At 65.2% G+C, this 13,162-nt stretch overlaps 1 protein-coding gene across 5 annotated transcripts in view; it reads left to right on the forward strand.

The window, feature by feature from the left end:
- Positions 1–12,770, forward strand: part of LOC120373987 (alanyl aminopeptidase, membrane) — a 33,755-nt gene extending 20,985 nt beyond the window's left edge. For all 5 annotated transcript variants that reach the window (XM_039493120.1, XM_039493116.1, XM_039493119.1 and 2 more), the window contains exons 6-21: positions 14–168; positions 1,116–1,229; positions 1,709–1,852; positions 1,945–2,010; positions 4,169–4,234; positions 5,018–5,190; positions 5,608–5,687; positions 6,648–6,784; positions 6,957–7,012; positions 8,632–8,779; positions 9,054–9,145; positions 9,802–9,912; positions 10,680–10,847; positions 11,006–11,146; positions 11,832–11,913; positions 12,605–12,770. In XM_039493120.1, the coding sequence (XP_039349054.1) occupies positions 14–168; positions 1,116–1,229; positions 1,709–1,852; positions 1,945–2,010; positions 4,169–4,234; positions 5,018–5,190; positions 5,608–5,687; positions 6,648–6,784; positions 6,957–7,012; positions 8,632–8,779; positions 9,054–9,145; positions 9,802–9,912; positions 10,680–10,847; positions 11,006–11,146; positions 11,832–11,913; positions 12,605–12,757 (1,886 nt within the window). In that variant the 3' untranslated portion in view covers positions 12,758–12,770. The remainder of the gene's footprint in view (positions 1–13; positions 169–1,115; positions 1,230–1,708; positions 1,853–1,944; positions 2,011–4,168; positions 4,235–5,017; positions 5,191–5,607; positions 5,688–6,647; positions 6,785–6,956; positions 7,013–8,631; positions 8,780–9,053; positions 9,146–9,801; positions 9,913–10,679; positions 10,848–11,005; positions 11,147–11,831; positions 11,914–12,604) is intronic.
- The last annotated feature ends 392 nt before the right edge of the window (positions 12,771–13,162 follow it).

A 13,162-nucleotide genomic window follows, 5' to 3' on the forward strand; every position in this document is an offset into this window, starting at 1 on the left:
GTCCCTCTCCCAGACCAGGTTGCCCTTCCAGACTTCAACGCAGGCGCCATGGAGAACTGGGGGCTGGTGACGTACCGGGAGAACTCGCTGCTCTATGACCCCCTCTTCTCCTCCATCGGCAACAAGGAGAGGGTGGTGACGGTGATCGCTCACGAGCTTGCGCACCAGGTACCCAGTGTGTCCCCTCCGCCTCCTGCCTGCCCTCAGTGGGGTGCAGAGAGGCTGGAGGCCTGAAACTAGTCCGGGGTTCCCGGGGCTCCCTGGCTGTGTGTGTCAGGGGGGCTCTGTCCCGGGACTCCCTGGCTGTGTGTGTCAGGGGGGCTCTGTCCCGGGACTCCCTGGCTGTGTGTGTCAGGGGGGCTCTGTCCCGGGGCTCCCTGGCTGTGTGTGTCGGGGGGGCTCTGTCCCTGGGCTCCCTGGCTGTGTGTGTCGGGGGGGCTCTGTCCCTGGGCGTGGGGGTTCCCTGGCTGTGTGTGTCAGGGGCTCTGTCCCGGGCTCCTGGCTGTGTGTGTCGGGGGCTCTGTCCCTGGGCGTGGGGGTTCCCTGGCTGTGTGTGTCAGGGGCTCTGTCCCTGGGCGTGGGGGTTCCCTAGCTGTGTGTGTCGGGGGGGCTCTGTCCCTGGGCTCCCTGGCTGTGTGTGTCGGGGGGGCTCTGTCCCGGGGCTCGGGGCTCCCTGGCTGTGTGTGTCAGGGGGGCTCTGGCCCCTGGCTGTGTGTGTCGGGGGGGGCTCTGGCCCTGGGCGTGGGGGCTCCCTGGCTGTGTGTGTCAGGGGGGCTCTGTCCCGGGGCTCCCTGGCTGTGTGTGTCGGGGGGGCTCTGGCCCGGGGCTCCCTGGCTGTGTGTGTCGGGGGGGCTCTGTCCCTGGGCTCGGGGCTCCCTGGCTGTGTGTGTCGGGGGGGGGGCTCTGGCCCGGGGCACCCAGGCTGTGTGTGTCGGGGGGGGCTCTGGCCCGGGGCACCCTGGCAGTGTTTGTCGGGGGGGGCTCTGGCTCGGGGCTCCCTGGCTGTGTGTGTCGGGGGGGGCTCTGGCTCAGGGCTCCCTGGCTGTGTGTGTCGGGGGGGGGGGCTCTGGCCCGGGGCTCCCTGGCTGACCCTCCCCGTCTCACTCTCTTCTCAGTGGTTCGGGAACCTGGTGACCCTGCGCTGGTGGAACGACCTGTGGCTGAACGAGGGCTTTGCCTCCTATGTGGAGTACCTGGGGGCGGACTCAGCTGAGCCTTCCTGGCACATTGTGAGTAGCCCCAGGAGGGGTGGCGCTACCCAGCGGGCTGCAGCGGCAGGAGGCGCGTGGGAACTGGCCTTCCCTTGTCACCCACACGGGCTCACCACGGTGGCAGGCTTCAGCCCAAGCAGGATCACCGCGGCCTTGCAGGAAGGAGCTGCATGCTCCCGGGGAGGGGGCCCTGCTCTCTGGTTGGCAGCAGCCTTTCCGACGGAGGCCAGGGGGTCTCTGTCGTCCCTGCAGAGGGGCAGTGTGGAGCTGCCGGCAGCAGTGAGCGAGCGCTGCTTGCTGAGGCAGGGCCACCCCCAGCTCCTGGTGCTGCTGGGCGGGGGGGAAGCAGCCCCCCTCCGCAGGCCCGTCCTGCCAGGCTGGGGGTGGGAAGGGAAGAGACGGCACCGTGTCCGGGCTGGCTGCAGTCCCCACACGCCCGGGAAGGGTGCTGAGGGCCGGCACCGCTGAGGGCAGGCTGTAACCTTGTGCCTTTGCAGAAAGACCTGATAGTGCAGAGTGAGATGTACCGCGTGATGAAGGTCGACGCGCTGGCCTCCTCGCACCCGCTCTCCTTCCTGGAGAGCGAGATCAACACACCGGCGCAGATCAGCGAGGTCTTCGACTCCATCGCCTACAGCAAGGTGAGGACTGCCCAGGGCCCGGGGTTGGGAGCAGCCCCTCCTGGGAAGCTGCTTGGACCCTCGCTCAGCGCCTCTCTCTGATCTTCCCGCAGGGGGCGTCGGTGCTGCGGATGCTCTCGGAGTTCCTCACCGAGGACAGCTTCAAGAAGGGGCTGCAGGTGAGGCCCTGGCGGGGTCCTGCATGGCCCCTGCTCCGAGGCAGGCGTCAGCCTGGGCTCCCTTGGGAGGGCGCTCTGCCGTAGGGGGAACCTGCCAAGCCTCCCCACACTCTGGCAGTGCTCCCCGGACCCACGGCCAGTCTGCAGGAGGCGGTGCTACGGGGAGGGGCAGAGGAGTGGGTAGTGCCCGAGGGCAATGGATGGTGCTGGGGGAGTGCCCACTTTGCACGTGCAATGCCCTGCTCAGCGTGAGTTACATGCCCGCTCTGTGCCAGTGCAGAGGCTGCAGGGCTGGGCAGCCCCTGGCTGCAAAGCCTGGCCATTCAGACAAGTGGCAGGCTTTAGCTTGGCGCTCCCTGCTCCAATTGAGCGTTGGCCAGCAAGGCAGCCATCATGCCCATGGTGGCCGTGCCTGGGGAAGGTCCCAGCCTGCACACTCGCTCCCACTGTCTCAGTGCAGCGCCCGGAGGCATGGTCCTGCGGTGCCCACGCCCGCCCAAACACCCTGCAGGGAAGAGTGTGGGCGAGCAGCAGGGAGGGCTCTGCTGCTGGGAGGTGGGCCTCTGCCTCTGAGAGCCATGCCCAGAAAGTCTGGGGCTTTGCTCAATACAATGCCTCTGCCTTCGCCTGGCAGCAGGGGTGCAGGATGTACTCTTGGGGAGGCGGCTCCTCTGCTGAGACCCGGCTCTGGGATCCCCATCTCATCCTGAACAAATAAAAACATAAGAACGTCCAGACTGGGTCAGACCAAAGGTCCATCTAGCCCAGTGTCCTGTTTGCCGACAGTGGCCAATGCCAGGTGCCCCAGAGGGACTGAACAGAACAGGGAATCATCAAGTGATCCATCCCCTGTCACCCATTCCCAGCTTCTGGCAAACAGAGGCTATGGACACCATCCCTGCCCATCCGAGCTAATAGCCATTGATGGTTCTGTCCTCCATGAATTTATCTAGTTCTTTTTGAACCCTGTTATAGTCTTGGCCTTCACAACATCCTCTGGCAAGGAGTTCCACAGGTTGACTGTGCGTTATGTAAAGAAATAATTCCTTTTGTTTCTTTTAAACCTGCTGCCTATTAATTTCATTTGGTGGCTCCTAGTTCTTGTGTTATGAGGAGTAAATAACACTTCCTTATTTACTTTCTCCACACCAGTCCTGATTTTATAGACCTCTCTCATATCCCCCCTTAGTCTCCCCTTTTCCAAGCTGAAAAGTCCCAGTCTTATTAATCTCTTCTCATATGGCAGCTGTTCCACACTTCTAATAATTTTTGTTGCCCTTTTCTGAACCTTTTCCAATTCCAACATATCTTTTTTGAGATGGGGCGACTACATCTGCATGCAGTATTCAAGATGTGGGTGTACCATGGATTTATATAGAGACAATATGATATTTTCTGTCTTATTATCTATCCCTTTCTTAATGATTCCCAGTTGTTCGCTTTTTTTGACTGCTGCTGCACATTGAGCGGATGGTTTCAGGGAACTCTCCACAATGACTCCAAGATCTCACTGTTTACCTCTTTTTCCAGATCACTAATGAATCTGTTAAATAGGACTGGGCCCACTACAGACCCCTGGGGGGCACCACTGTTTACCTCTCTCCATTCTGAAAACTGACCATTTATTCCTACCCTTTGTTTCCTATCTTTTAACCAGTTACTGATCCATGAGAGAACCTTCCCTCTTATCCCATGGCAGCTCACTTCCCTTTGGTGAGGGACCTTGTCAAGGGCTTTCTGAAAATCTAAATACACTATATCCACTGGATCCCCCTTGTCCACATGCTTGTTGACCCCCCTCAAAGAATTCTAGTAGATTGATGAGGCATGATTCCCCTTTACAAAAACCATGTTGACTCTTCCCCAACAAATTATGTTCATCTATGTGTCTGACAATTCTGTTCTTTACTATAGTTTCAACTAGTTTGCCTGGTACTGAAGTCAAGCTTACTGGCCTGTAATTGCCGGGGTCACCTCTGGAGCCCTTCTTAAAAATTGGTGTCACATTAGCTATCCTCCAGTCATTTGATACAGAAGCTGATTTAAATGAGAGGTTACAGATGACAGTTAGTAGTCGTGCAATTACACATTTGAGTTCCTTTAGAACTCTTGGGTGAATCCCATCTGGCCAACCTTCCCTTTCCCTGTGTTTTCACAGTCCTACCTCAAAGCCTTCAGCTACGGAAACACGGTCTATGACGATCTGTGGACTCATCTGCAAAAGGTAGGAAGCTCTTCGCACCAGCTGGAGGAGCATGACGGGGGCTGGGGCGGGGTTTCTGTTGCACGACACTTCGGGTAAGAAGCCTGTTACTGTCAGGGACGGGGGGCTGGGGCCCACCCAGCCGTGATGAAACTGAAATTAAGGTCCCGGAGCCACCTTCCCTCCACCCCTTTGGCACATAGGCTCCATTTGCACGACACACTCCCACACAGGGCACAGTGCTGGCTGCGTGCCTGGGCCCTAGCAGGCACATGGGCGGGCTCGGCGCACGGCTCCGCTGGGCACAGGAGAGGAATCGGTGCCCTTCCCTGGCAGGGGCCTGATTGGCGCTTGTCATGTCTTGTCTGTGCTGCACAAACACGGAGGTTGGCATGGCCCCTGCCCCAGAGAGCGCCCGATCCTGCCAGCCCTTGCGCCCGGCTCATGTGAGCAGCGCCAGGGAACCCTGCTGAGGCCAGCCGGGATGACCGTAAGATACTGTTCTTTCACGAGCCGGTGAACGGAGTCCTCGTCGCTGGGGGAGGCTGGTGTGACGCCGCCGGTGACTCTGCCAGAGCTCTAGACAGGCGGTGGGAAGGAGTGTCCCTGTCACAGCACGTGAAGCAGCTGTGGGGGTTCGACCCAACCTTCCCAAACACCCAGCTCTGGGCACTTCTCTCTGCCCCCAAAGGTGCCCTGTTGAAGGGCAGGGGTGGGGACGGAGCCGGGACTCCCTGGCCTAGCCTTTGCGGAGCCCATTTGCAGAGAACAGCAGCCAATAGCCCCTTACCGCCCCCTGCACAGGTGGTGGTTGAAGACAAAATTCAGCTCCCCACCACCATCAAAGGCATCATGGATCGCTGGACACTGCAGATGGGCTTCCCCATGGTGACCGTGGACACGAAAGTTGGCTCCATTAGCCAGAAACACTTCTTACTGGACACGGAATCCACTGTCGAGCGGCCCTCGGCGTTCAAGTGAGTGCTGGAGCGCCCCTTTCTGCCCCCCGAGGTCCCACGCTGTCCTAAGCACGGTGGGGCGTGAGCCCCTCCCCTGCCACCACAGAGCCCCACGGCTGTGCCTCTTGGAGGGGGCCCTCTGCGGGATCGTGGCCAGGGCTGCACTGCGGCGCCCCCAGGGAGAGAGCTTGCGGTGCTGGGTCCCCGGAGCCCCATGGGCCTTCTGCCTCCGAGAGCCCCGAGGCCAGCCCCGTTCCTCCGTGCTCCTTGCTGGGCCCTCCCGTGGGGCGTCGCCCCTTTGAGGGTGAGCCCGCAGCGATCGCGGGGTGGGGGGGGGAATCCCTTGCACAGGGGGGATGGGGCTCTGCTGGGGGCAGAACCAGCAGAGGAAGGAAGGGCAGGAGAAGACCCCAGTGTCTGTCTGTCCGTCTGCAGCTACACCTGGATAGTCCCTGTCACTTGGATGACGCAGCAGGATGGGGCAGGACAGATGTACTGGCTCAGCGAGACCTCAGGTATGTGCTGGTCCCTGGCCGTGTCCCAGGCACCGGTGCTGCTGCAGGAGCAGGATATGGTGCTAGCGGGTGACAGGTTAGCAGTTGCCAGATTTGCCATGGCAGTGCCATGGTCAGTGCCCCGGGGAGATCTCAGTGCAGTTACTGGGGGTGTCACTACCCCCTCTTCAGCCCAGGCAGGTCAGCCCAGGCAGGTCAGTCTTTGTAGGGGAGCAGCGGGGAGTTCTAGGGGGTGGACCCCAGGGGGCTCCGGGGAGTTCTGGCGGTGGCCCCCGGAGGGGCTCAGTGGGGAGGTTCTAGGGGGTGGCCCCCAGAGGGGCTCAGTGGGGAGGTTCTAGGGGGAGGCCCCCAGAGGGGCTCAGTGGGGAGGTTCTAGGGGGTGGCCCCCAGAGGGGCTCAGTGGGGAGGTTCTAGGGGGTGGCCCCCAGAGGGGCTCAGTGGGGAGGTTCTAGGGGGTGGCCCCCAGAGGGGCTCAGTGGGGAGGTTCTAGGGGGTGGCCCCCAGAGGGGCTCAGTGGGGAGGTTCTAGGGGGTGGCCCCCGGAGGGGCTCAGTGGGGAGGTTCTAGGGGGACGCCCCCAGAGGGGCTCAGTGGGGAGGTTCTAGGGGGTGGCCCCCAGAGGGGCTCAGTGGGGAGGTTCTAGGGGGTGCCCAGAGGGGCTCAGGGGGGAGGTTCTAGGGGGTGGCCCCCAGAGGGGCTCAGTGGGGAGGTTCTAGGGGGTGGCCCCCAGAGGGGCTCAGTGGGGAGGTTCTAGGGGGAGGCCCCCAGAAGGGCTCAGCGGGGGAGGTTCTAGGGGGAGGCCCCCAGAGGGGCTCAGCGGGGGAGTTCTAGGGGGAGGCCCCCAGAGGGGCTCAGCGGGGGAGTTCTAGGGGAGGCCCCCGGAGGGTTCTAGGCTCAGGGACTCTCTGCCGTAGACCTGAAGGGAGGGGCCCCACTAACGCGCTTCCTTTTCCTTTCTCAGCCAACAACCGATCGTTTGTGGTGACTGGTGCCTCCAACTGGCTCCTGCTCAACATCAACGTGACGGGATATTTCCGGGTGAACTACGACCAGGACAACTGGAACAAGCTGCTGACCCAGCTGGACCTCGATCACCAGGTCCCTGAAAGCCCAGCCGCTGCCCCCGCACCAGCACTCTCAGCCCCGGGGAGCAGGCCCCTGCTGTGGGGCGGCCGGGCCCCACGCTGGGCCAGGGATGCCCATTGCATGGCTCCTCTCCCCCGCACGGTCTGCTCCTGCCCCCCGCGTAATCGTCTTTGCTCTTTTCCAGGCCATCCCGGTGATAAACCGAGCCCAGATCATTGACGATGCCTTTAACCTGGCCAGGTGAGTCGCCCAGGCCGCCACGGGGTGACAACTAGCCTCTGGCCTCCTCCCCCAGCCCCACGGCGAGTCCTCTCCCCACGGTGCCGAGCAAGGCTGGCAGGCCGGGGAGACGTGTGTCCCCGCACACGCCCCTCAGGCAGCGAGAGGGAGGCCCCCACGCCCTCTGGTTCCCCCTCTCTGGGCTGGGCAGACTAGGACTCTCCTGCTGCTTCTCGCTGGCGGCTCAGCGCTGGACGGTGCAGGCGCAGGGGCTGCAGCGGGGGGTGAGGGGCTGGCAGAGGCTGGGCACTGAGATCCCAGCAGGCCCATGGGCAGGCGACTGGGCTGCTGAATGCCTGAGGCGTGGCGGCCCCGGCTCTGTGCCTACCCCAGGTACACAGCAAGCCTGCGCCAGGCTCTGTCCTGCCTGGCACCCTGGTGCAGGGGGGTGAGAGGAGCGTCCAGACGGGGGCTTGCACGGGGAGCTGGGCTGCACGTCCCCCTCGCCTGGCCAGGCTGGCCCCTCTGGGTGGGGCAGCAAACATCCAGGGGGGTGGGGGTGTAACAGAGCAGGCCCTGTAGGGGTCTTCGGGATGGACTGGCCACTGTGCTGGCTGGCAGGCAGGGCTCAGTCTGTGGGGTATTAGCAACAGGGGATGGGGAGGGGTCCATAGCCAGGGGGGGATGGGAGGGGGCCAGGCGGGGTCCATTGCTGGCAGGGGGATGGGAGGGGGCAGCCAGGCAGGGATGTGGGGTTCCATTGCTGGAGGGAGATGGAGAGGGTGGCCAGGTGGAGATGGGCGGGGGTCCATTACTGGGGGATGGGATGGGGCAGGGTCCATTCCCGGGAGGGGCAGTCAGGTGGGGATGGGGTTCTTTGCCGGGGTGGAAGGGTCGGGTCCATTGCCAGTGGGGATGGGAGGGCGTGGGGTCCATTTCCAGGCGAGGAGATGGGGTCCATTGCTGGGGAATGGGAGGCGGGATCCATTGCTGGGGGAGATGGAGGAGGCGGCCTGGCGGGGATGGGGGTCCATTGCCAGGGGAGGTTGGGAGGGGCGGGTCCATTGCCAGGTGAGGGGATGGAGGAGTCCATTGCTGGGGATGGGAGGGGCAGAGTCCATTGCCGGGGATGGGAGGCGGGGTCCATTGCCCGGCGTGGGGATGAGGGAGTCCATTGCCGGGGAGGGATGGGAGGGGACGGCCAGGTGAGGATGGGCCGGGTCCATTGCCGGTGGGGATGGGAGGGTGGGGTCCATTGCCAGGCGAGAGGATGGGGGTCCATTGCTGGTGGGGATGGGAGGGGTGGGGTCCATTGCCAGGCAGGGGGATGGGAGGCAGCCAGGCGGGGATGGCGGGGTCCATTGCCAGGCGAGGGGATGGGAGGGTAGCCAGGCGGGGATGGGGGTTCTTTGCCGGGGATGGGAGGTTGGGTCCATTGCCGGTGGGGATGGGAGGGGCAGCCAGGCGGGATGGGGGTCCATTGCCAGGCGAGGGGATGGGAGGGTAGCCAGGCGGGGATGGGGGTCCATTGCCGGGGATGGGACATGGGAGGGGGAGGGTCCATTGCCAGGCAGGGAGGGCGCAGAGGGCACGTCTGGTGACGTGGCGGGAGGACGTGAGCTTTGCAATTGGCTCTTTAGGGCTAAACACATCGGCATCGTGCTGGCTCTGAATACCACCACCTACCTGGACAAGGAGCGGGAGTACCTGCCCTGGAGCGCCGCCCTCGACAACCTGGGCTACTTCCGCCTGATGTTTGACCGCAGCGAGGTGTACGGCCCCATGCAGGTGAGGCCCCGCCTGCCCCAGGCCAGGTGGATGGCGCTCGGAGGGGCACTGTGCCGGGCTCGGTTCAGCAGCAGGCCTGGCACAAAGGCAGGGCATAGGGTGGGCTCTGCAAATCGCCCCTGTGAGCCGGGCCCCGGCGGGTCGGAGCTGCCTGGGGAAGGGCATGGGGTGAGGGCATGGAGGCGGCAGGAGCCGGGGGCGCGCTGGGTGATTGGGGTGTGACAGGGGGAAGCTACTGACCCTTCTGGCGCTCACCCTGCCCGTCCTCCCCCAGAAATACATCCGGAAGCAGGTGACCCCCTTGTTCCAGTACTTTGGAAACATCACCTCCAACTGGACCAGGCTCCCGGACGGCTTGATGGAGCAGTGAGTCCCAGCGTGGCGCGTCCTCCGGCCAGCCACAGGGCAGGCCCTGCACCCCCGGCGCCCCGGGGGCCTGGAGAACTGGCTCCTCCCGTGACTGCTGCTGCCTCTTGTCCAAGGGGAGGGCTCTGGGTCCCCCCTTTCCTGCCCCAGCCCTCAGCCAAGGGGGGCGCTGGGCATGGCTCGCAGAGTGCGGGCACGCTGGGGCCGGGGGGGCAGCTCTGTGTTATGGGCATATGCCACTCTGTGCCCAGTGCCCAGCCCCTCCAGCCCCCGCCTCTCCTCCCGCTCTTCCTCCCTCCGCCCCACCGGACCCCAAGAGGCCGGGCGTTCCCCTCCCCACTGGTGGGCTGGCTGAGCTGGGCAGAAGCGGCTGCCATGCGGTGCCCGGTGGGAACTGCCCAGGGTGCACCCAGGCAGCACTGTCCCTGGTAGTGCCCACTGCTCACAGCCTCGGAGCGAGGTGACCCCCACCCAGCCCATGCTGCGCCTGGCAGATGGGGCAGCGGGAGAGACGCTTCCTGGGCCCGGCTGGTGACAGGCCGGTGGGCGCCTGCCTCTGTCACGGCCATTCTGCCTGGTCTCTCTGCCCGCCGGGCCTGGCTCCTAGGGCCCCTTCACCGGGTCCAGCCGCTGACACGGCTCCTCTCCCCACTCAGGTACTGCGAGATCAACACCATCAGCACGGCCTGTTCCCACGGGGTCCCGGAGTGCGCCCAGCTGGCGGCCGCCCTCTTCAACCAATGGAAGCAAAACGCCAGCAACAACCCGTGAGCCCTTCCCCGTGGCCTCTGGGCAGGGGGAGGTGGATGGGGGGACTGGGCTGGACCGGGCCGTGGCGCCCCCTGGGCTGGGGGGCTGGGCTGGACCGGGCCGTGGCGCCCCCTGGGCTGGGGAGCTGGGCTGGACCGGACCTGGAGCCCCCTGGGCTGGGGGGCTGGGCTAGACCGGGCCAGGAGCCCCCTGGGCTGGGGGGCTGGGCTGGACCGGGCCAGGCGCCCCCTGGGCTGGGGAGCTGGGCTGGACCGGGCCAGGCGCCCCCTGGGCTGGGGGGCTGGGCTAGACCGGGCCGTGGCGCCCCCTGGTCTGGGGGGCTGGGCTGGACCGGGCCAGGCGCCCCCTGGTCTGGGGGGCTGGGCTGGACCGGGCCGTGGCGCCCCCTGGGCTGGGGGGCTGGGCTGGACTGGGCCAGGAGCCCCCTGGGCTGGGGAGCTGGGCTGGACCGGGCTGTGGCGCCCCCTGGGCTGGGGGGCTGGGCTGGACCAGGCCCATGAGGGAGCTCAGGCAGAATTTGCCTCTTTCCAGCTGGTAAATGCCCAGCTCCCTGGCGCTGCCTGGGCCCCCGTGAGGTGTCCTAGTGAGGTGCTAGCCCTAGGCATGGGCCTGCTCTCTCCAGGTGGGGGGTGCCCCCCAGCACTCCTCCATGGGAGCCTCTCCCCATGGCCTATGCCAGGGCTCTGCTGAGTGGAGCCCAGTGCCTGAGTGCCGAGCGCGTTTCCCCGGCACGGCCCCCGTGACAGGCATGTTCCCCCCGCAGGATCCCCCCGAACCTGCGCTCCTCCATCTACTGCAGCGCCATAGAGACGGGCAGCGAGGCGGACTGGGACTTCCTCTGGCAGAGGTTTAAAAACGCCACGGTGGTGGCTGAAGCCGACAAGCTCCGCTCGGCCCTGGCCTGCAGCAAGGAGCCCTGGATCTTGAGAAGGTGTGTGTGTGGGGGGCACACAGCCGCCCTCGGGGGGGGCCCTGGGCGCGGGGATGGGGAGGATCCAGGCTGCCATGGGCATGGGGAAGGAGAAGGGCGGTAGGTGACCCTGTACCTGCCACGGGTGCCGTGTACCAGCCCTGCCTGCCCCTCCCCAGGTATCTGCAGTACTGCCTGGATCCCACCAAAATCCGGAAGCAGGATGCCACCTCCACCATCAACAGCATCGCCAGCAACGTGGTGGGGCAGAGCCTGGCCTGGGACTTCATCCGGGGCAACTGGAAGACCCTTTTCAGCCAGTGAGTGCCACGGAGGGGCAGCCCATGGGAGGGGCTGGGAATGGGGGCCAGGGGTGGAGGCGCTAGGAGGGATGGGAGGGGAGCAAGGGGGTGGAGGAGCTAGGAGGGATGGGGGAGGGGAGCAAGGGGGTGGAGGAGCTAGGAGGGATGGGGAGGGGAGCAAGGGGGTGGAGGAGCTAGGAGGGATGGGGAGGGGAGCAAGGGGTGGAGGAGCTAGGAGGATAGGGAGGGGAGCAAGGGGGACGGGACAAGTAAGGGGGATGGGGAATGGGGGAGCAAGGGGGTGGAGGAGCTAGGGGATGGGGAGGGGAGCAAGGGGTGGAGGAGCTAGGAGGATGGGGAAGGGGAGCAAGGGGATGGGACAAGTGGGGTGGGGAATGGGGAGCAAGGGGATGGAGGAGCTAGGAGGGATGGGGAGGGGAGCAAGGGGATGGGACGAGTGGGGGGGTGGGGAATGGGGGGGCCCTCTCAGTCTCTCCCCGCGTGTTAAGTGCCCTTCGTGCCATCCTGGGCTCCTGTGGCTCCCTGGTGAAGAGCAGGGGGTGCTCCTGCTCTCTCCCCTCGCTCCGTGGCTGGGGCAGCCCCTCTGCTGAGCCCCGGCAGCCACATGGCCCTGGGGTGGCTGTTTGTGGGGTGCTGCCCCTTCCCCACACCTGCCTGCTCACCCCGCCCCTCCCCTCCCCAGGTACGGCGGGGGCTCCTTCTCCTTCTCGGGCCTGATCCAGGCGGTGACGCAGCGGTTTGCCTCTGAGTTCGAGCTGCAGCAGGTGAGGCCCGTCCCAGGGGCCCCCCGGGAAGGGAGAGCCCCATCTGGTCTGCTCTAGCCCTCCCCCAGGGCCGGGCCATCGCTCCCTGCAGCCTCTCTCCAGGGCCTGGCCCAGGTGGGGCCTGAGCCGCCCGAGTGCTGGGGCTGGCACCATGTTGTGTGGGGTCGTCGGAGCGTCACAGACCCTCTCCGTTAGTGCGGCTCTGCTGCCCAGGCCGGAGCTCCCTGCCCGGCCACCCTGCAGCAGAGGGATCCTGCCTCCCTGCCGGGCGGGCGAGTCCGTCAACCCCCCATCACTTGGGGGCAAGCCAGGGCAGATCTAGGGAGAGGTCCAGCTGTGAGGCCGGCCCCAGGGATGGCAGCGCCCTGCTACCTCCAGACACATCCCCCCTGCCCCATTTGTGGGGCCGCAGCCGAGGAATTGGTGCTGCAGGAAATCTCACGTGTTACCTAAGCACCCCCAGGCCCATGCCCAAGGGCCGAATGCCTGTCCCTTGGGGTTCACATCCCGGCCTCCCTCCCTGCGTGGCCAAGCAGTGCACAGACGGCTGCTTTCCCTCTCCTCCTGGGTCCATCCCTCCGGCCCTGCTCGGTGCCCTCCCCAGGTGTGGGGTGCCCGGGTGGCACCGCGGTGCAGAGGTGCTGTCCTGCTGCCGCCCTCGCTCACTCTCGGGCCCGCTCTCTCTCGGCAGCTGGAGCAGTTCAAGGCGGACAACGCCGACGTGGGCTTTGGCTCGGGCACGCGGGCGCTGGAGCAGGCGCTGGAGAAGACCAAAGCTAATATCAGATGGGTGGCAGAGAACAAGCAGACGGTGCTGAGGTGGTTTGAGACGGCAAGCAGCTGAGTGGGTGAACTCAGTAACGCCAACCCCATCCACGTCTGCCTCCTCCCGCTGCTCGGGGGGCTGAGCCCAGCCTCCTGAACTCTCCTGTCACTGAGCCCCCGCCCCCCCCCCCCGCCATTCTGCCTACACTCCCAGAATGCTCTGCACTGCCTGGGGCTCAGCCTGGCCGTGCTCCCACAATGCTTTGCACACTGGCCCCATTGACAGGGCCTCGCCACAGCCCTCGTTTCAGTGACTGTCCCAGGGAAGCCCAGGTGCCCGTGGGGTGGTCATGGGCAGACAGGCGGGGGAGGGCAGCGGGGCTGTTGACTAGGGAGCCCCCCAGCCCCGCCGCGGGCCAGGACATGTGTCTGCTGTATAGTCCTTGTCAGCCCCAGACATTGTAAATAAAGGCTTAACGTTAAA

The sequence above is a fragment of the Mauremys reevesii genome, linkage group 10 (genome assembly GCF_016161935.1).
Source record: "Mauremys reevesii isolate NIE-2019 linkage group 10, ASM1616193v1, whole genome shotgun sequence".
Lineage (NCBI taxonomy): Eukaryota > Metazoa > Chordata > Testudines > Geoemydidae > Mauremys > Mauremys reevesii.